The sequence below is a fragment of the Littorina saxatilis genome, linkage group LG3 (assembly GCF_037325665.1).
Source record: "Littorina saxatilis isolate snail1 linkage group LG3, US_GU_Lsax_2.0, whole genome shotgun sequence".
In the NCBI taxonomy this organism is placed as follows: Eukaryota; Metazoa; Mollusca; class Gastropoda; order Littorinimorpha; family Littorinidae; genus Littorina; species Littorina saxatilis.
The window spans coordinates 15,447,299-15,470,405 of record NC_090247.1 but is presented as its reverse complement, the minus strand read 5'-3'; the positions used below and the strand labels follow the sequence as shown (position 1 = coordinate 15,470,405).

The window sequence follows — 23,107 nt, the reverse complement described above, 5'->3', positions numbered from 1 at the left end:
GATAATCGTTGACTCTGGATAACAGCATGACAGTTCCATTTGTTTCTCATGACTGTTTACATGACTAGCAAATGTACACCAGTGATCATAATCAAATGAAACTGAGGCAGAACTTAGGCATTTTTCTGCATGCATGTGAAGTCATGAATTTTGTAGTCCGCAAACCTGTGACATTAGTTTTAAAACACTTTCCGGAGGTTTGCATACCACTTAGTAAATACCTGTAATGATCCAACATTTTACCTCAAGTACGTCTGATGTGTTGGCATGACATTTTAAAAGTTTGAAAGCAGTTCTCCCCCGTCTTATTGCAGAAACACAGCGCTTTCTGTCATGATACCCCTCAAAACTGACAACCTCCGGTTTTCGACTGCTCATGCGATCGACACCTGCAGCAGTAGGAATGGCATAAATCAAGTATTATGCAAGATAGTTGATTTTGTTTCTCAAATTTTTAATTGGTACCTTTGGTTTTTGTCAGGTCGTTTTGGGGGTACCCTTATTTGAGCGGCGGTCACGTGACCCATGTAAAACAATTAATTGAACTGAAAATTGTGCCAGATAGCCAAGTTGAGCGCCTTTAAATGCATAAAAAGTGTGAATGAAATGATACGGCAGTGATTGTTTTAGTTTGAGTAAAACAAAAATGTCGCAATAATTTTATTTTAATGTTATGGAGATCAGGAAACAAAACAACAAGCATCAATCCGAATATTTGTGGTACCTTGAAATACACAGTAACAAAATTCATCCTTCCGAAATGGACTCATTTTGTACTTAATTAAGCCCTTTCTGCATGACTGGATGACTATTCTGGATTGAGATGCAAGATACAGATTCTGTACTTATACATGTCCAATCACTGTAATTTAAAACTCGTGCATAGACATGGCCAGTAAAAAAAAAATACGCCACTGAAATACAGTGGCACTTGCGATGCAAGGCCTCTCCGATGTGTAAGAGTTAGGAACCTCCCATGAAAGGACACCTGCTGTAGTCCCTTCATCATTTATTTTCACCGAAATATAATTTTCTCATCTGGCAGGCCACATGCAGTGTGGGGACACTTTTGAACAATTTCAATGAAAACACCCGAAAGTACATTAGTAAATCACTGCCAAAGTTCCTACTGGCAGTTTGTTTGTTTGTTTGCTTAACGCCCAGCCAACCACGAAGGGCCATATCAAGGCGGTGCTGCTTTGACATATAACGTGTCCTACTGGCAGTGGCAACTTCCTTCTTTTTAACTGTCACTCCAATGCATGCCTCGTATCTGTTTTGCAGCAACCATCACTGGGGCCAGAACAGATTGACTATTTTGACTTGGTCAACAATTACTTATAAAGTCAAAGTAAAAGAAAGATGATGATGATGATGATGATGATGATGATGATGATGATGGTCTGATGATGATGATGATGATGATGATGATGATGATGATGATGATGATGATGGTCAGATGATGATGTCATGATGATGGTGCATAATGAAAAAGTACAAAGTAAACTAAAGTGGCAGCGCATGCAGCATACACTGACAATTCAAGCCAAGCAGATAATTAACATATATATCATACCCATGCAATTCTAAATTGCAGCTACAGGAAGAGAGAAAAAATATTAGTAAAAAAAAAGGCATCGAAAAGTATTTTTGCACCATGCATTGCAGGGGTTAAAAAGATCAAACCACTAACACTATATTTTGTGTAATGTTCCTTATTTATATCTGAATAACTAATATTGTTACTCAGTGGTTCAAACAGCATTATCGCTGAAACACTAAACATATTAATCTGTGTGTGAAACTGTATGATAAATACCTACCTTTAATATAAACCGTTTAATATAAACCAGCATGAGACAGATATTACCAGGTATCGTTAAGCAGATTGAAAATAATAGGAACTAATAGCCTCTATAGTACTTAATACATTCGTTTCTCCATTTTCACTGAAGACGAGCTGCCTATTAAACCTCAATCACTCTGGCAATGGGAGTAATTTCAATCCTGAACTGTTTAATTTTACATTGTTCTTAAATTATAACTGTGATCTATATTGGTTTGATCTCATGCAAGCAAACGAAGCCTTCACATTTCTAATAGTGGGCAGCTGATACTAAAAATACAGCTTTAGGCCTTCAAACTATTTGCATATAATTATTATACTCAAAAATCAAATCAAGGATATAATAGTTTTGCAGAATGCCTGCTACTTGGTTTCGGAAAAAAGTCACTAAAATAGTAAAAGTAAAAGCAATATATACGTGTATGTCAAAACATTCAGTCAACCTGAAACTAAAAGACCAAGACAGTGAACAATCTGGATCAGTCTTAACCGAGACTAAGTTACAGGATTGGCTATCCAAACCTGAAGCATTGCCATCCGTGGACCTAAATTTCCTCAAATTTCCTGTAGTCCGGTCTGGATCAGATAATTTGACAAAAACGTCAATCAATTTAAATGAAAAATGCAGATTCGGCATTAACTTCATTTAACAGGCTGAAATGACATCATCTGATTCAAAGACATTTATTTTTTTTAAAGAGTGTGGGGGCATTCCCTGAAAGTATTCATATATGTTACATTTTGTATGAAGATTTGTGCAGTAGATTTGTGGGTATCAATGCGCAGGCACCCACGCACGCACGCATATCCCTCTCCATTCCCAGTCTCCCGGAAAATAAATGATTCAGTCAAATATTGACTGAAAGTATACATCAAAATAGAAGCAATGAAGGGATACTATCTTTTAGAAGACCGGCACGGTTGGCCTAGTGGTAAGGCGTCCGCCCCGTGATCGGGAGGTCGTGGGTTCGAACCCCGGCCGGGACATACCTAAGACTTTAAAATTGGCAATCTAATGGCGGCTGCTCCGCCTGGCGTCTGGCATTATGGGGTTAGTGCTAGGACTGGTTGGTCCGGTGTCAGAATAATGTGACTGGGTGAGACATGAAGCCTGTGCTGCGACTTCTGTCTTGTGTGTGGCGCACGTTATATATGTCAAAAGCAGCACCGCCCTGATATGTCCCTGCGTGGTCGGCTGGGCGTTAAACAAACAAACAAACAAAATCTTTTTAGAAAGACAGAGAAGACTGGTACATATGGTAGGAACAAATCTGATCTGACAAAAAGCTGAAACAAGGAATAGAAGACTTTCTATACTTACTGCACTGATGTATCCTAAAGTGCAACACCAACACACACACACAAAAGTATGAAAAACCAAGCACAAAGTATCTGAGAAACAAAGGAACTGATCTTTATTTATATTTATATGAGTATAAGAACATTGGTTTTTGGTGACAACGGAGACATACATATATTAACCTTTATTCATGCAGCACACATTATTCTGTACTTTTAAACTTTTTTTTTATGTGTGAAAAATATTTATCAGTTTAGAACATGGATACATAACTTACAACAGTCGAACCTGTCTAATGAGACCACCCAAGGGACTGAGCAAAAGTGTTCTCTTTAGACAGGTGGTCTCTTTAGACAGGTGGTCTCTTTAGACAGGTGATTTATATAATCGTAAAAATCCGTCGGGGATTCTTATGGGTGGTCTTAATGGGCAGGTGGTCTTTATTGACAGGTGGTATTGAGTGCAGGTTCGACTGTATTGACCCAATAACTTAATTTGTTAAGTCCAGGTACTGTGCCAGGAATAATATTAGTTCATTCATGTATGTGTTCTTCTCATACAGGTAGGCTGGCTTTACTCAAGTCACATGCGTAACAGACACAAATTGATGACTGATTTCCTGGGAGAAAGAATATAATCTGTGAATATTAAATTTGTTCAAATTTAAATGGGATAAGAGAAAGACATTCACCCTAATACAGTTTAAATAACTTTAGCACTGAAACATTCAAGTAACAGCCATGCACTACCTGTGATATGAAGAATAAAACTTATAAATACAAACGCTTTCAGTTTCAGTATTCAGTAAATAATGTTCATACAAGTAACAGCATCTATTAAATCAGCATAATGTCCATTATTAATCAAATTATGAATATATCTCTATCTGACACAAAAGTTGAAATAACATTTACAATTTGATCTAAAGCCGGAAAGGTCAGTGAAGAAATATAGATAAATATGCTTGTCATTTCACAAGTTTTTATTCTTAACAGGCTGGGTGACAAAAAACAAGGTCATCATTTTCTCCAGTTTTCATTCATAACCAGCTGGGTAACAAAAAACACAGTTCCCCATGTAACAAATTGAGATTGTGAATGGGTTTGAGTTTCCAGGTGAAACGTTGATTGTCACAGTAAAACTAAACGCCAATCAGGCTGATTATTTGATGTGTGGAACCATTGTGGCTTTGGATTTGTGTTTCCGAGGACCACGATTGTAAGCATTCACTCTCAAAGACCCGATCAATGTTTATAATTACAACGGCGACTCATGGTCAATTTGCAACGTATCTCTGTAATCGCAAAATGCAACATCGAAAAGTCATAAATCACTTAAAAGAAAAGGAAAAAGAAGTTATGTTTGACGTCACAGACAAGTATGACGTGTCATCTCAAACTTCTGATGCTTTGGGGCCCTGAATTGCATTTTCAAAATTACGTTCAGAATAGGGATCCCCGTGTATTATTGTACCTTACTTTTGCTCGTCCAAAAAGCTATTTTTGTCTGAAGGTCTAGAGAATACCGTCAATAGTGTCAGGTTATATGTTAAGATACACCTAAATAGACAATAACCATGCGCAAAACAGGAATTTGAGGAAACAAATACATGCAGTTTACATTGTGAATACAGCAGCCAGTTGAGGAAATGACTGTTGCATTCCTCTTGAGCATATTTATAGTTGTATGTGTTTATACCTCCCACTCCCAGATAAAAATGAGTATATGGTCATAGACCTTCAGACAAAAATAGCTTTTACCCATTCAATTTTCCGACAAGAGGTATAAATACCCCTTTCTTGCCTAATGCTAAGATGCATTTATAATACCGTAACAGCTACACATTCTGAATATGTGGAAGACTGAAAGGCAAAAACAAAGAAAAGAACAACAAGTCGCGTAAGGCGAAATTACTACATTTAGTCAAGCTGTGGAACTCACAGAATGAATCGCACTGCATTTTTTCACAATGACCGTAATCCGCCGCTAGTGCAAAAGGCAGTGAAAGTGACGAGCCTGTTTAGCGCGGTAGCGGTTGCGCTGTGCTGCATAGCACGCTTTACTGTACCTCTCTTCGTTTTAACTTTCTGAGCGTGTTTTTAATCCAAACATATCATATCTATATGTTTTTGGAATCAGGAACCGACAAGGAATAAGATGAAATTGTTTTTAAAACGATTTCGGAAATTTTATTTTAATCATAATTTTTATATTTTTAATTTTCAGACCTTGTTTTTAATCGGAATATAACATATTTATATGTTTTTGGAATCAGAAAATGATGAAGAATAAAATAAATGTAATTTTGAATCGTTTTATAAAACAAATAATTTTAATTACAATTTTCAGATTTTTAATGACCAAAGTCATTAATTAATTTTTCAGCCTCCATGCTGAAATGCAATACCGAAGTCCGGCCTTTGTCGAAGATTGCTTGACCAAAATTTCAATCAATTTGATTGAAATATGAAGGTGTGACAATGCCGCCTCAAGTTTTACAAAAAGTCGGATATGACGTCATCAAAGACATTTATCGAAAAAAAGAAAAAAATGTCCGGGAATATCATACCCAGGAACTCTCATGTAAAATTTCATAAAGATCGGACCAGTAGTTTACTCTGAATCTACACACACACACGCACAGACACACACACGCACACACATACGCACAGACACACACACAGACACACACACACACACACACACACATACACAGACACACAGACACACAGACACACACACACACACACACAAACACAGACACACATACACCACGACCCTCGTCTCAATTCCCCCTCTATGTTAGTCAAAACTTGACTAAATGTAAAAAGCGCAAGTAAAGCAAATAAGCATACAACTCACCCAGTCCTACACAATATGAATCGGAGAAACTATATAACTGCTGCTCTAGCTTTACACACATTCAAACAAATTATTATTTCCCACTTATGAATATCATTATTCAATACCAGTCCCATTGACATCTTGAAATTTGACCAGGATCAGCCAGACTTTGGTCTTGTCTCTAGGGGTCATCTAACCCTAAAAGTATGTAACATTTTAGGGATGGGAATTCTAAGCTTTTCAGCGTTAATCTGTCAAATCCACTTCCGGAATACGCCGAACTTGCTTTTCAGTACGCCAAACCGACTAAATCAGTTAAAAACTTCCTTTCATTTCTAAAGGGATGCGACTTCTCATTCGGCACATTACTCATAAAGAACAATGCCATGCGGGAATTCAAGGGAATTCAAGTAACTCCAATCGCAAGATTACAATTTGATTGGTCGAAATCAGTGCTTTAGGTTTCTGTTGCATCCTTCTCATGATTCTACTATCGAGTCAGTCGGAGGTGAAGTCATGTCCAAGTGATGATGATTGTTCTTTTGCTATGGCGTGCAGAACAAATACATGGTGACAGCTTTTACTGACAATGATTGTCGTTATAAATGGAACTTGGTGTGGATGTGAGAAAATAGTTGTAGTATATGTGAAACACTTGTGTAATGGCTTTACATTGCACTGTACTAACTTGTACAGGTGTCTGCTTTGAAAAGAAGATTGAGCTAACAGCCTGTATGATCCCCTTTCCCTTCGCTTTATTTTTTTTTTCATCGGAATGATCTTATGTCTGTTGAAACAGTTTGCATTTCTTTCTTTTTCTTGTATTTTTGCTGTTTTTTTCCAGTACCCCCATGGGGTTTCTTGAATAAATAATTTGCCTTGCCTTGCCTTCCGCGGGTGAGATATAGACTTTCTACACTGACTCATTTACACAAATAAGACAATAAAAAGTGAGAGGAGTACAATTCATTTGATTGAAATGTTTCCCTTTCTTTTTCCTCATCTCCGTTATTCATAGAATCTCAATGAAATTTGAATTAAGGTTATTTGCTATACACTAAAGTTATTAGAAACAATCAGGAGTTTTTAGTGATTGGTGTTGTCCCTGAAGCAGACTTTTAAAATGAATCAGAACAGAGAAAATCATGCGTAATTTGTAAAACAAATTGAATTTAAAAAACATCAAATAAAACCCACCTGGTTTAAAACACATTTCAAAGTGACTAACCGATGAAAGGGTGCATATTGCATTAGCGGGAATTGTTTGTTGTGCCTTGTTCTCAAAGCTTCAGAGGTTGAACAAAGATTCTTTCAGTCAGTGTAAGTCGCATACATCAGCCAGAGATACTAAAGCTATTGCCCTGGACATCTTTGCACAGGCTAAAAATAAAAAAAAAGTATAACGTACTCAATACTGCAAAAACACAGACACACAAGCTTGACACTAACCCCTCTGCCGGCAACATTTCTGCCACCGTTGGCCACCTGATCCACAAACTCGTCTCCCTTGACAAGCCTCAGGTATTCACAGGTCGGGCGCCACCTTGCGTGTACTTCAGCAGGAATGTCACCAGGTTCCCACGACTTCAGGCCAATGCCGCAGAAAAAGCATCGCACACAGTCAGCGTAACCTGCAGGGGAAAAACAGATTCTGATAAGCATACACACTTATTTGGCTGTTGGTGGATGAATGTTTTCTAAGCTTAGAAATGTAGATCTCTCCTTCTTCAGTTTGTGTTTTTAAACGTTTAAAATAGCAAAAATGCATTATTTACTACATTTGTTCAACTGTTAACAATCATACTTAAACACAAAAATGGACTTCCAAAAGGATTTCAGTTGTTCATTGAAACATGTCAGATTAACGTATGAATTGTGCACACTTTCACAAAGAATACCCAACAGGTCACGTTATTTTAGTATTTTAACAAACTTATGATACTAATTTCAAAAGTACCATGAATAATCTTTCGCTCATATGAAGCGTGACCACTGATGATACTCAGGCGCAGAGGAAGCTCAGTACATCCTGTCTGGAGCACGTTTTTGAGTGTGTGTTTTTTTTGTCTCTCCTGTACTGCTGTTACCTCTGTTCACACACAAACATGCCGCTCCAGTTTCCACACACAGTTTTGCAGCTTGCAATCACCCAATTTCACAATCTCTCACATTCACCACAGTTTCCCTTCTGGGGGCCACTCCACTCCACTCTCAGAATCAAACCTGCGTAGAAGAATCCCAGCGTGATCAACTCATCCACAGCGGGGAGGCCTTGATCCTCCACCCAGTTGGAGAACGAGCGTTTCCTCGCGTCCATCTGCGAGTACAGAGGGTACACCGCCCCACCCAAGTCCAGACGTTTGGTCGGCATGGGCAGATTTCGAGGAGCTCCTCCGTCCATGGGGGTTGCGATGCCGTAGAGCGGAGCCCCAGAATACACGCTGTTCTCTGGCGTGGCCAGGCTTGACGCGATCGGCACGTTTGCAGCAGCTGTTGACACCATGGCGGATGTTGCAGACATTGACGATGCCCCCAGGGCCTGGGGTCCGCTAGCCAGACTGTCAGTCACTGCATCTGGTGCTGTGAACAAAAACAAAACAAAAGTGAGATTTAGAGGTTCAAAAAAACCTCAAAAGAAAACACGAACCTCACAGAAGATAACAAACCTCACAGAAGCTCAATACACAGCACACAAAAAACTGACTCTGAAAGATGAACACATACTCAGGACAGATAATGAAAGACAGGAAGAGGGGGAATTGAAGGGACGTCAATGCCTTTGACATTAGCAGTTGCTCATATATCAGTAAAATCTATGAAAAAAAGTACCAAAAATAAATCACCAGCCATCACTGAGTCTGACACTCTCAGCGGGCATGGGTTTTCTCCCTTCCGTTGTCCTGCTTTTGAGGTAAGACTAGCCAAGGCACTAGTCTAAGCAGGGATGGCCAAATCTCAAAATTTAAACTCGCCAGCCGGGCGAGTAACCTAAAGAAAATCACTAGCCCGCCAGAAATTTCGCTGGCCCGGTACACAGTTGCTGCATCTACAGTGTTTATAACCCTTTGAAACTAGATAGTTCAACCAGAAGTATTGCATTTGACCAGAAATGTCACTTGCCAGCCGGGCGAGTTGCAAGGCGGTTTCTACTAGCCATGCGGAATTTTTACTTGCCCCTGGCGACCGGGCGGACGATTTGGCCATCCCTGCTAAGATTAATCAAAGTTATTAAAAATCTCCTGAGCCTTTTCAAACTTGACACTGTACATAATAACAGCTCTAATAAAAAAATAAAAAAAAAATAATACAATTATTCAGGCAAAACTGACCTCTGTCCTCCCTTCCTTGTTGTAGACCCTTTTTTTAAGGCTTAAGTTATCTAAATCAATGAGTATCCAGTCTCAATCTGACGCAAAAAGTCTTGACTTTTCTCTGTTTCTTATGCGGTATGAAGAAAGGGCCACTTTATTCCAAAACAGTAATGTTTCCCTGCTATGAATTACAATGTTAAACTTTAACTCAAAATAATCTTTTAGATCGATTTTTTTTTAAACTTCTGGAAGCAGACCTCCCTTCTTCTACTGTTCCAAGAAACACAGCAGGAAGAAGTCAAAAGTTTCTCCACTCACCACAATCAGCCTGCATCTCTTCTCCTCTATAGGTGGCACTGCCGCTTGTCACACTGGCATTGGCAGAAGGCGCGCCGGTATTGGCAGACGGCGCACCAGAAGAGGATCCGTAGGAGTGGCTGCCATACCCACTGTCGATGCTGCCAGGCTCAGGGAAGCTTGGCCGATTGGTGACAGGCAGGGGAAGGGAAAGATTGGACGTGTCACTGCCCCTAACTAGGGGGCAGTTTGGTGAAATGCGTGCGTGTACCAAAGTCGGACGGTCGCCCACCTGCCAGCAATCGTGGGTAACTCCACAGCTGAAACACCTGACCATATCTCTCTCGCCAGTATAGAAAAACCCAGCCTGGGCCAACCGGATGACAGAGACAGAAACGGAGGTTGGGAAATCTTTGAAGGAAGCCAGCCGCACGCCTTCTTTCTGCAGCTGTTGGCTTGATCCGGGCTGGCCGTAGGTGCCACTGGCAAAGTGTGACGCCAGGCTGACGGAGGCAGGACGGGCTGTGCATGTCTGCCTGAAACTTTGATCTCTGCGAAAGTTGAACAAGTGATCAATGGTAGACTTGTTAAAAGCGTGTGGGAAGGGATCACCTGCCCCATGCTTTCTACCACGCGGTTTCCCAAATGCAGGATCTTTCATCGTCAACCCTAACTCACCGAGCGATGTAGGCTCCCATTTTTCACTATCTTTCACCAGCCTGACATGTTCCAAAGAAAGCTTGTCACTGTCTTCTGGATCATCCAGCTTTGTTTTGCAGGGCAAATTTTCCAAAAGTGTTGTGTACAAGCAAAATATATGTAGAATTACAATGAACATGAAACAGACATAAATCTGAGGACGAATTTTCTCAAGAGGATCATTGAGAAGATCTCTCTCCTCATATCCTAAAACTGCACAAAACAATGTTAAGTACGGCAACAGGGCAGCCTTCAACAAGAGGTGCACCGTGTCATCTTCCATACAGTCTTGTTCTTTGTTTAAAACTGATGAATTTGACAAAACCGAGTTTTGACAGTGGTTTCCTGGGGTCTCTCGACAAAGGTCTACAAAATATGTATCAAAGGAAGCATAATTCTCACAGTGTTGTTGCAGCGTATCGTTATCTGCTACATGTACTGGGACAAAGATAAGAAAAACAGGTAGAATCAAAAGGATACAGAAAAGTAGCAGCCTCATTTTGCCTGTTGAGATGTCTTGTATGTGAAGACAGAAATGACAAAGTTCCAAGAGGCAAACAATTTGAAGACAAAGAAGTGCTTTTCACAGAAAGCGCTCCAATTCCAAAACAATACCAGTTGATTTGACCGTCTTCACGAAGAGTGCTCCAAACAATCTCACTTGATCTGACAGTTTTCACTAAGAATGTTCCTATCAATCCCAGTTGATCTGACAGTTTTCACTAAGAATGTTCCTATCAATCCCAGTTGATCTGACAGTTTTCACTCAGAATGCTCCTGACATTCCCTGTTGATGACTTAATCTGACAGTTTTCACCAACAATCCCAGTTGATCTGACAGTTTTCACCAACAATCCCAGTTGATTTGACAGTTTTCACTCAGAATGCTCCTGACATTCCCTGTTGATGACTTAATCTGACAGTTTTCAACAACAATCCCAGTTGATCTTACAGTTTTCACCAACAATCCCATTGGTTTTGACAGCTTTCACCAAGAAGTTCACAACTTTACCACAGTGGGGTTTAAAAAAAGCTTCTTACACTCAGTTGATGGGGCAGTTTTCACCCAAAATGCTCTAAACACTAACAGTCCATGTAGCAATTTCACCAAGAATGCTCCCAAACCTCCCCGCTAATTTTAAGTTTCATAATGGGGGCTCCAAACAAATTTCAGTTTTCACCAAGAATGCTACCAACACTCCCAGCTGATATGCTGCTTTTTCTTGGAGAATGCTTGTAACACATTGCTTAGAGTCTTACTGAAGTAAGAAACAATCTGCAAAATTGGATAAGTGCTGGAATAAATTACAACATTCCATGCAATAAATGCGAGGAGAAGGAACAGTGTGAAACATCGCAAGGTCTGCAAGTGCAAGCCTCAGTCCTGCAGCTGTTTGAAGAATTCGTCCAATGTCACTTCTCAGTCTCACTCCCAGGGGTAACTTCTTTGTGCTGCTTCCCGTCCAGTTCCACACTGACCTTGTTGCATGTTCTTGCAGTTGCGATCATGTGGTGCAATGCTCTGATCAGCACCTGACATAGATTAAAAGACCAGGGGGTTAAAAGATTGCATGACCAGTAATGTAAACAATAAAAAAAAGTACTGTACACACATGTGCCCACATATAATGATATATATATGCACGTATACACACACACTGCTTTTACAACAACCACAGTAAGACGGAAAAGTTCTCTTAACCTTCGCCTGACCGGGTTATCGACTACACGCGGAAGACATCGTGGGGCCGTGCGGACCCATGTTTCTCAAAGAAGGAAAAATATGCATACCCTTCCGTAGACCCGTGCTTTCCAAAGAAGCAAAAACGTGTATCCCCTTCCGTAGACGCCGTGGTTAAATTTCCGCGAGAAGTAATTGAATTAAATTATTAATTTAATTATTACCGTGCGGACTAAAGCTTCTCAAAAAAGGAAAAACGTGAATACCCTTCTGTAGACGTCGTGGGGCCGTGTGGACTCATATTGTTATGTATTAGTTGCTTATTAACTCCAAAATTAAACAGATCGTAGAAAATGATGTTTAGAGCCAATATCTGAAGGTTTGTGACTTCTCTCCCTAGTTTTTATGTAAGTTCCTTCAGTTTGAGAAACATGGGTCCGCACGGCCCAACGATGTCTTCCGTGTGTAGTCTACATTTGACCTTTGTTTTTTAATTACTTCTTGCTGAAATGTAATGATCTTTTAGGACATAAGAGCTTTTTATGTGTCTGAGGCATTCTTAAAAGCTCATTAAAAACATCCACCTTGTTTAAGAGATATTTGCAATTAAACACCCTTCTGGGTCCACACGGACCCACGACGACCGGCGAAGGTTCCTAGTAGTAGTAGCTCTAAGCAGAGGGGAGTTGAACATGATGAGTCATAAAACAAAGTAAAACAAAAAAAGGTAAACAAAACAAAATGTTCATTCAGCCAGCCTTTGATTTACTCGTACTGGTGGGGTGAAAAAACAAGAAACACAAAACAACTGCAGTGCGTTCATTGACTGAGTTTCGCACACACACACACATAGGTGGTTTTACAGTCATTTGGGGTCGGCTGTGTATCAAAATGCCATCTTGCTCAAAACACAGGCATTTGGGGTCTCTTTTGTTTTAAGTGTTAGAAAGTTTCTTAAAAGTTCAATGAGCGTTAAATGCCATTTTAAAGTGTGAAAACTCATTTCAGGAGGTTATTACATAAAATGCAACCTCCAGCGTGATTTTTAGAAAAACAGACATTTGGGGACGATGTTTGCTGTACAGCAGTGAAATGGGGACGTATGTGTACACAAAGTGCAGAGCTAGAATTACGTTATCGGTGCTATGAATGTTTTAGGTGTTAGAAAGTTTGTTAAAACTTCAATGAGCGTTAAATGCCATTCTAAAGTGTCAAAACTCATTTCAGGAGGTTATTACATAAAATGCAACCTCCAGCGTGATTTTTTAGAAACAAACAGGTATTTGGGGACGATGTTTGCTGTACAGCAGTGAAATGGGGACGTCCAAAAGTGCAGAGCTCCCGCAGAGCTATATGAATGGTTTCATCACATACATGGCGCTAGGCGACATATGTTGTGAAAAATTTTACAAATCACGTTTTTGCGCCCGATATTTTCTTGTCATCTCCAAAGTCAAGGGACAAACACGAAATTCCTTGACTTTTGGGGTAGCGCGACTCTGTTAATTTTAGGAATTAAAAAAAAAAAATTCATTACTAGGATGTCCCATCGTTGGGAAATTCCGGTCGCTTCCTCCGAGTGGAAAGCTAGCAGTGACAGAGTCGCACTACCCCAAGTCAAGGGATCTATTAGTCCTGTTTCGCCGTTATCCCAATTCGCCCCCATCCCATTTTGGCGACATTTCTCAGGCCAAGTGTCATTTTACCACCATATCATGTACCATTAGCTCCACATCCCATTTTGGCGCAATCCCGTTTTGCCGTTAGCCCATTTCGCCCCCATCCCATTTTTGCGACATTTTACAGGCCAAGTGTCATTTTACCACCATGTCATGTACCATTAGCTCCACGTCCCATTTTGACGCAATCCCGTTTGGCCGTTATCCCATTTTGCCCCCATCCCATTTTTGCGACATTTCATAGGCCATGTGTCATTTTACATGCCATTCTAAAGTGTCAAAACTCATTTCAGGAGGTTATTACATAAAATGCAACCTCCAGCGTGATTTTTTAGAAACAAACAGGTATTTGGGGACGATGTTTGCTGTACAGCAGTGAAATGGGGACGTCCAAAAGTGCAGAGCTCCCGCAGAGCTATATGAATAGTTTCATCACATACATGGCGCTGGGCGACATATGTTGTGAAAAATTTTACAAATCACGTTTTTGCGCCCGATATTTTCTTGTCATCTCCAAAGTCAAGGGACAAACACGAAATTCCTTGACTTTTGGGGTAGCGCGACTCTGTTAATTTTAAGAATTAAAAAAAAAAAAAAATTCATTACTAGGATGCCCCATCGTTGGGAAATTCCGGTCGCTTCCTCCGAGTGGAAAGCTAGCAGTGACAGAGTCGCACTACCCCAAGTCAAGGGATCTATTAGTCCTGTTTCGCCGTTATCCCAATTCGCCCCCATACCATTTTGGCGACATTTCTCAGGCCAAGTGTCATTTTACCACCATATCATGTACCATTAGCTCCACATCCCATTTTGGCGCAATCCCGTTTCGCCGTTAACCCATTTCGCCCCCATCCCATTTTTGCGACATTTTACAGGCCAAGTGTCATTTTACCACCATGTCATGTACCATTAGCTCCACGTCCCATTTTGGCGCAATCCCGTTTGGCCGTTAGCCCATTTCGCCCCCATCCCATTTTTGCGACATTTTACAGGCCAAGTGTCATTTTACCACCATGTCATGTACCATTAGCTCCACGTCCCATTTTGGCGCAATCCCGTTTGGCCGTTATCCCATTTTGCCCCCATCCCATTTTTGCGACATTTCATAGGCCATGTGTCATTTTACATGCCATTCTAAAGTGTCAAAACTCATTTCAGGAGGTTATTACATAAAATGCAACCTCCAGCGTGATTTTTTAGAAACAAACAGGTATTTGGGGACGATGTTTGTTGTACAGCAGTGAAATGGGGACGTCCAAAAGTGCAGAGCTCCCGCAGAGCTATATGAATGGTTTCATCACATACATGGCGCTAGGCGACATATGTTGTGAAAAATTTTACAAATCACGTTTTTGCGCCCGATATTTTCTTGTCATCTCCAAAGTCAAGGGACAAACACGAAATTCCTTGACTTTTGGGGTAGCGCGACTCTGTTAATTTTAGGAATTAAAAAAAAAAAATTCATTACTAGGATGTCCCATCGTTGGGAAATTCCGGTCGCTTCCTCCGAGTGGAAAGCTAGCAGTGACAGAGTCGCACTACCCCAAGTCAAGGGATCTATTAGTCCTGTTTCGCCGTTATCCCAATTCGCCCCATCCCATTTTGGCGACATTTCTCAGGCCTAGTGTCATTTTACCACCATATCATGTACCAATAGCCCCACATCCCATTTTGGCGCAATCCCGTTTGGCCGTTAGCCCATTTCGCCCCCATCCCATTTTTGCGACATTTTACAGGCCAAGTGTCATTTACCACCATGTCATGTACCATTAGCTCCACTTCCCATTTTGGCGCAATCCCTGTTTCGCCGTTATCCCATTTTGCCCCCATCCCATTTTTGCGACATTTCATAGGCCATGTGTCATTTTACCACCGTGTCAAACCACTAGCGCCACATTCCATTTTGTCGCCATGCCGTTTTGCCGTCATCCCATTTTGCCGCCATCTCTATTTCGCGACATTTTGGATTGTGGCAAAAATGGAATTTGGCGTAAACGGAATGTCTTCCTAGTTGAATAACGCAGTATAGTAGTATAGTGAGGCTTGGCAAGAAGAATAAATAAAAAATGTGATGGCGGCCAAATGGGATGGTGTCAAAATGGGATGACGTGCTATTGTTATGACACGGTAGTAAAATGACGCTTGGCTTGTGAAATGTCGCGACAATGGGATGGGGGATAAATGGAATACGGTGAAACGGCATGGCGGCCAAATGGGATATGGTGTCAAAATGGGATGTCGCGCTATTGTTATGACATGTTAGTAAAATGCCCTGTCACGTAGTCTCAATCCAAATTGGAAATCCATAGCATCATCATTATAATCATCCTCATCTCATTAATCATCCAAAATTATAAATTTTATAAAATGACGCTTGGCTTGTGAAATGTCGCGAAAATGGGATGGGGAAAAAAATGGGACGGCGGCAAAATGGGATTGCACCAAAATGGGATGTGGATCAGCCACTAGATTTCCAATTTTAAAGTCTTAGGTATGACCCGGTGTGACGTTTTCATCTTTCGCCGTGTTGATATTTCGATTTTCGGCCTCGTTGATCTAGTATAAACTCTACACTGAACAAAAAAAACACCCTTCGATAGTACTGATGAGCGACCTTGTGTACCTTACATTCATGGGGCCAAATTTGTCCAACCAATTATTTATTTAACTTAGAAATTTGATTCATCCTAAAATGTTTCCCTTCTTACTCAAGGGACGTAACCACTCGGTACACGTTTTCGAAGAATTCGATTTTGGGAGTGAAATCTATTTAATTTCACAACCAATTTTTTTCACATGCAAAAAACTGACATGCTTTTCGTCCATAAATAATTTCTCTTCTTAATTTTACCAGGAAACAACATTTCGGTCTCGAGTAAATATCGAGGGGGAAATATGTACACAGGCGAAAGATGAAATCGTGACACCGGCCGAGGTTCAAACCCACGACCTCCCGATCACGGGGCGGACGCCTTACCACTAAGCTAATCGTGCCGGTTTACCCTTGAGTGACAGACGGACAGACAAAAGAATATACAGACAGACCGTAATTAACACAAACACACACACTCAGCAGAGCAAAGCGGTATAACACACAAACTCAGCAGAGCAAGGCAGTATTACACACACAGACTCTGCAGAGCAACTAAGTCGGTGACACACAGACACAGTTATTTGGGGACGATGTTTGCTGTACAGCAGTGAAATGGGGACGTCCAAAAACCGATAGCTCTGCGCTGTGCTATGAATGGTTTCATCAGTTACATATGGCGCTAGGCGACATAAGTGTATTTCCAATCCAGTCAGTAGCTAGCATTCACGACCCTGACAACGGATGGTTTGAGTCTGATTTATGAGAATGAGAATGAGGGAGAGAGAGTTGTATTAAATTGAATTGAATTAAATTGAATTGAATTTATCTTTCTCTTAACACTGTAACAGAACAAGAAATGCTAAAATGTTTTTTTTCCATCCCGCCCTCGCCCATTGAGTTGAAATAGAAGTTAACCACATTATGTTTGAAAATGTTCCAGTGCTTTATGTACAATAATGTTTCAATACAATCATAGTGTATTAACATTTTACCAGTATCAGCTGCAAAATAGAAGTAGTGCTTTACAAGTTTCGAAAGAGAAACAGCATGTAATGATACGTAAATGGTGTACAGCAGTGAATTGGGGACTGTTTCCCAAACAGCAGTCAGATGGGGTCTGGTTGTTGTACAGCAGTCATTTGGAGGCACAAGCTAAAACTGCTTCAGAGATGTGTGTTTTTCATTGGCTTTGATCTCCGCTGAGAGGGAGAGAGTCAGAAAGAGCGACATAGACAGAAAGACAGAGACAGAGAGACAGACCGAGACAACAAAGGAGAGGTTAAGGACACCCCCTTACCCTTGAGTGACAGACGGACAGACAAAAGAATATACAGACAGACAGACCGTAATTAACACAAACACACTCAGCAGAGCAAAGCGGTATAACACAAACTCTGCAGCAAGGCAGTATTACACACACACACACACACTCTGCAGAGCAACTAAGTCAAGGCAATGCAAACCGAGATAAGTACGAGTGTCCAGATATTCTTACTACGTTCTGCTCTAGTAAACTGGAAAAAGCTTCCCTTTTCCGCGTACCACCAATTGCGGTACATGAAGTGGGAAAATACATTAAGGACCTTAAAAACAAGAAATCGATGGGGCCTGACAATATCCCTGCACACCTCCTTAAAGTGGCTGTGCCATATATGGTTGATTCACTTACATACGTGTACAATTTATGTATTGAAAATGCTATATTTCCTACCGTTTTTAAAACTGCCAAAGTAGTACCACTGCCCAAAACTAGGGATACGTCGAACCCCAACAACTTTCGTCCAATTTCTGTCCTATCGGTTTTATCCAAACCACTTGAAAAGCACGTCCACCAGCATTTACTTCAGTATATGGAGATCTGTAAGCTTTTTCACCCGTCTCAATCTGGGTTTCGTCCAAAACATTCTTGCCATACTGCTCTTATTAAGATGTGTGATTCTTGGCTGTCAGCCATAAACCGGTCTGAAATAGTGGGCACTGTCTTCCTCGACTTCAAGAAAGCTTTCGACACAGTGGACCATACTACATTACTTTCAAAGCTATCCGCGTATCTCCCTAAGTCTCCATTTCTAGCCTTCTTTCGTTCTTATTTAAATGATCGAAAGCAATATGTCCTTCTTAATGGGAAACTGTCTACTACAGGTCGTGTCACAAGTGGGGTTCCTCAAGGTTCCGTTCTTGGTCCACTTTTGTTTTGTATATTCATTAATGACTTGCCACTCCATATTTCTGATCCTTGTGTTATCAATGACCTTTTTGCTGACGACTCATCTGTGTACACTTTCTCAAAAAATCTGAACGTGTTAGAGTCATCACTTCAAAGAAGCCTCGATGAAATGTTTACTTGGTGTAACACTAATAGTTCATCCTGCAAAAACCAAAAGTATGGTAATCACTTCTAGACAGAAACATCAGCTGGCCCCACTTGTTCTAAAGCTTAACCTTGGATCATCACCGATTGAGCAAGTCCGTGAACATCGGGTTCTAGGAGTCACAATAGATTCTGAGCTAAACTGGAAATGTCATTTAAACAATATAAACAAAACGCTGTCGAGAAACATGTTCTTATTCTCGCAGCTACGATATTATGTCGACACTTCAGTTCTTAGATTATTTTACCATGCACACATTCTTTCGCATTTAAGTTATGCTTCTACGTTATGGGACAACTGCAGTGATGTTCACATGATCAAACTGAATTCTCTCCATCGTCGTGCAGCTAAACTTATGATACCTAACTCATCGGTCACGACTGACGAAAAACTGAAACTGCTCGGCCTCCTTCCGTTGAACCAGCAGCTTAAACTGAATAAATCATTATTCATGTTTAGAGTTATGAACAAGGAAGTCCCAGAGTACATTCTGTCGCTGTTTCAAAAAGCAACCAACAGGTATGGTTCTAGTAAATTCATTCCACCTCGCCCCCGACTAGATTTGTACAAGTCTAGTCTTGCATTTTCAGGGTCATCAGTGTGGAATTCACTTCCAACAGCATTAAAATATATTCCATCAGTCAAAGCCTTTAAAAAGCAAATACACAGACATTTGTTTCAAATCTGATTCCAAGTGGAGCATTCCACCGTTATTGTAACCTAGTGGTGATTCAAAATGGGTTTACTCCGATGTATTAAACCGTCCTAATGTTATCATACATACCGGTTATCTTATAGCAGTCTCTTTTCAGGGTTACTGTTTCTGTTGTTACTGTTGTGTTGGTATATCCTTTGTTGTAGTTCTTTTCTTCCTTTTGCTATGTTGTCGGTATTTTTTGTAAAATACAAATGACTTACTGTTTGTTATTTTGCTTGCTCGCCGTTGTTGTTTCATTTGGACCATATGTTTCTAGTGCTCGGGATTTTTTTTTAATTTTTTTTATTTTTATTTTTTTGTAAAATTATTTTTTTATATTTTTTTATATTTTTTATTGTTATTATCGTTATGACATCATCATCCTTACCATTATTTTTTATTTTCATATTTCTATTGCTGTTATTGTATTTAATAGTATCAAATACTATAACTTTTTCTTTGCCTTTTAATGCCATTTATTATCATATGTACGGGGTTTTTTTTTGCCGTCAATCTCTTTTGCTCTTATAATGTTTTCATGTCTGTTTTGTATTCATGTTAGTTAGCAAGGACAGATTGTAAGACTAGGCAACGCCTAAAATCTCCATCCTTCTGTAATAAAGTTTAATCAATCAATCAATCAATCAATTTCACTGCCTTTGCCGTGAGCGGTGGCTGGCGATGCTACGAGTATACGGTCTTGCTGCGTTGCATTGCGTTCAGTTTCATTCTGTGAGTTCGACAGCTACTTGACTAAATGTTGTATTTTCGCCTTACGCGACTTGTTTTTGCTTTGTTTTAATAAACTGAGAGAGTAAGAAAAAGACAAAAAGAGAGACAGAGCTAGAAATACAGAGAGACAGACAGAGAGACGGACCGACCGACAGAATTAGTGCGAGATAGAGATAGAGAGACACACAAACAGGGACAGACAGACAGAGACCGACATTTTGAGAAGAATGAAGAGAAAACCAGCAGTATTATATGCATAGTCTTAAGCTGTGTTTCCATATCGCGACGCGATGGCAGCACGATAGTTGCGGCGAGGTGGCGGCAGCGTCAAAACCGATCGCAACAGTAATAGCGAGATTTAAGAAACAGCACGTTTCGTTTTGCAGCTCGTTTCGTTTGGTGAATGAGTCACCCCGCGAAACGGAACGTGTAACGAGACGGCATAGGCCGCAGACAAGATTTAGATGTATTCACGTTTCGTTTCGGAATGAAAGGCCGGGCATGGCAGGATATGATCCGCTGACCGTGCTGGGCATGGCATAATTTCAACTCCACGAGTCAATAAAGGATTGACATACTCGCATTGCACGCACAAGAGCTTCACATTTTTCAATTCATGCACCTGATCACATACGAAGCCAGAATAAAAATTCGATGCGATGACCTACTTCTGCTTCGCCATTTGCTTTCTCACCATGAAGTTGGATAAATGTACCAGGATCAGCACCCTTCAAAATATTTCAGTTCACAACAGTTGTCTACCTCCAATGAACACATTCTCAGCGCTGAAAGACTGTGAAAGGGTTGATGAATCTAGCAATGCATAAAATGGCCAACAAATAAAACTGTTAGTGTGCAAAAATACTCACAAAAGTTGACGAAATATTGTTCGTTTTTTGGGGGTGGAAAACGTGACTGCGTTTTGACGTTCCACGTTCCGTTTCAGTTGACCTTCACCTTTCCAGCGAGAGACCCCCGAAATAATGACGTTTACCACAACTTCAAAACGAAACGTCCCAACGTTTCGTTTCTTAAATCTCCGTATTATCAAAGAACGCATGTTTCCATATGTGCGATGCGACGGATGCTTCATCTGGGGATTTAATCAAGTTTGAGTGAATCTTTCTTGAAGGTTTTTCTTTGTATTCATAAATTATGAGTAATCTAAGCTTAATTAGTTTGGACAACATTTTGGATGAAATTATTGCTGCTGCAGGAACATTGAATTGGCAAGTCTGTAACAGTAATCGTCTCTCTGACCCCCCCCCCCCCCCCCCTTGCTTGCTGAAAAATAAAATTAACTCTCTTCCCGTCCTCTGTCACATCCTCTGATTCTTTTGCTGTATCTTTTCCTCTTTTTTTGGTAAAAATTGTATCTTGTCTGTCTTACATTTATAACAAGGGGATAAGCGATTCTCTGACCTTGACATAACGTGAAATAATAATTCCTATCTAGATGTACATATTTATAACCACATTTAATATAAGCTTAGCTTATTGTGTGGTTACAAATGTTTATATCGCATATATATGCAAGTTATCCAAAGAATGAAATTGTTTTGAGACCTATAGCACCGTTAGTTTGTCAGAACAGGAGGTGGTCCATATCAGGCAGTTGTCCATGTTAGGCTATTTTCCCTTACGACCAGGGTGTGCTTATTGCGTGTCTTATGAGAAACAGACCGCGTGCAGAAACACACACACACTATGATGTGTTGTCGTATTATTTTTGCTTTGGTCAATCGTAGGACCCTATTTTGGGGTCTCAATATTTTCTCACGGTCTTCCCAACGCATGCGATGTCACTTTCCATTGAGCGTTTTTGCCACCATTTGGCAAGGAGTTATCAGCTGAGATAAAACGACTGTAAGTAGAACGCGAAAATCACACCTGGACTCGATCCGACCGACTGGTTCTTGTATACGCAAGAGCACTTGATATCTCTGCCGCGGATCATAAAATCGTATAATCTGCTGATTTTCGCATCCCGAATCTACTCAGCTTCGTCCCAATAGGCCCACTTAAAACATCACACGCGGAATTTAAATTAGCTAAGATGGACAACTGGACACCACATGTGAGAACCACGCACCAAGACATTGTCAGCATTGAGAGAATGTTTTCACGGAATTGTTTCACGATTCTGTGACACTGTTATATTGCGGGGTTATGATATTTTCTTCGTTTCTGATTTGAATTCATGTAAATGAAATCAAGTTAAAATTAAACACTATTGTTTTTTTAGAAACCAATGCGGACCCTGAAAGAAATAACGTTTCACTCAGATACATTTTATCCAGCCTGTCACGTTTTTCATTTATACATTTTGACAGAAAAAAGAAAATAACAAAAGAAAAATTAACACATCTGTGTGGGATTAAAATCAAACGTCGATTTGTGTTACTAAAGTTACTGACCACCATGTGCATGCAAACATTTGCTGCCCCCCCCTCCACATCGTAATCGTATCGGCTCTGTCTCATTTTGCCCACCACCCCTCCACCTCTCCCCAGGACCCCCCCCCCCCCCACCTTCCTTTTCAGTAAATAGCCCTTCAGTCGGAGCGGCAGTTGTCGCCACGCATCAGACTTTTTTTGAATAATTATGTGCGGTTTTTAGTATCTCCTTTACAAAGCTGATCTGATAATTAACTATCTTTTTTTTTGCAAGCAAACGACAAATTCGCCTCAAAAAATGTTATTGACAGTGCATATAGAAAAGGTAGCAAAAAAACTTGCGGGGACAAAGTGGGCGAGGGAGAGCCTGGGTGGTCAAACGGGGGCCGTGCCATGCCATATGTCACCTGCTGGTTAAACGAAAGGTTTAAAGGAACAGATATCGCACACAATATTTTGATCTTTTGATCAGTCAACCATCAATTTTGTACATCAACCCCAACAGTGTTGTTGTCCAAAAATAAAAGAATTGCATTCTGTCCTCAAACTGAACGGTAGTTCAAAGTTAAAGGGATATTGACCAAAGTGCTTTTGAGGAACAATAAAACACTCTCCCCAAAATAAAGACGCAAAAAAAACACCCCACACAAATAAATAAAG

At 40.4% G+C, this 23,107-nt stretch overlaps 1 protein-coding gene across 2 annotated transcripts in view; it reads right to left on the bottom strand.

The window, feature by feature from the left end:
- Nucleotides 1–23,107, bottom strand: part of LOC138961715 (inhibitor of apoptosis protein-like) — a 63,007-nt gene that overhangs the window by 13,989 nt on the left and 25,911 nt on the right. Inside the window, exons 2-4 of one of the 2 annotated variants that reach the window (XM_070333385.1) lie at nt 9,620–11,830; nt 8,214–8,570; nt 7,440–7,621 (exon numbers count right to left, since the gene is read on the bottom strand). In XM_070333385.1, the coding sequence (XP_070189486.1) occupies nt 7,440–7,621; nt 8,214–8,570; nt 9,620–10,796 (1,716 nt within the window). In that variant the 5' untranslated portion in view covers nt 10,797–11,830. Of the gene's footprint in view, nt 1–7,439; nt 7,622–8,213; nt 8,571–9,619; nt 11,891–23,107 lie in introns of those variants that run through there. The other variant, XM_070333386.1, reaches the window with a different exon arrangement.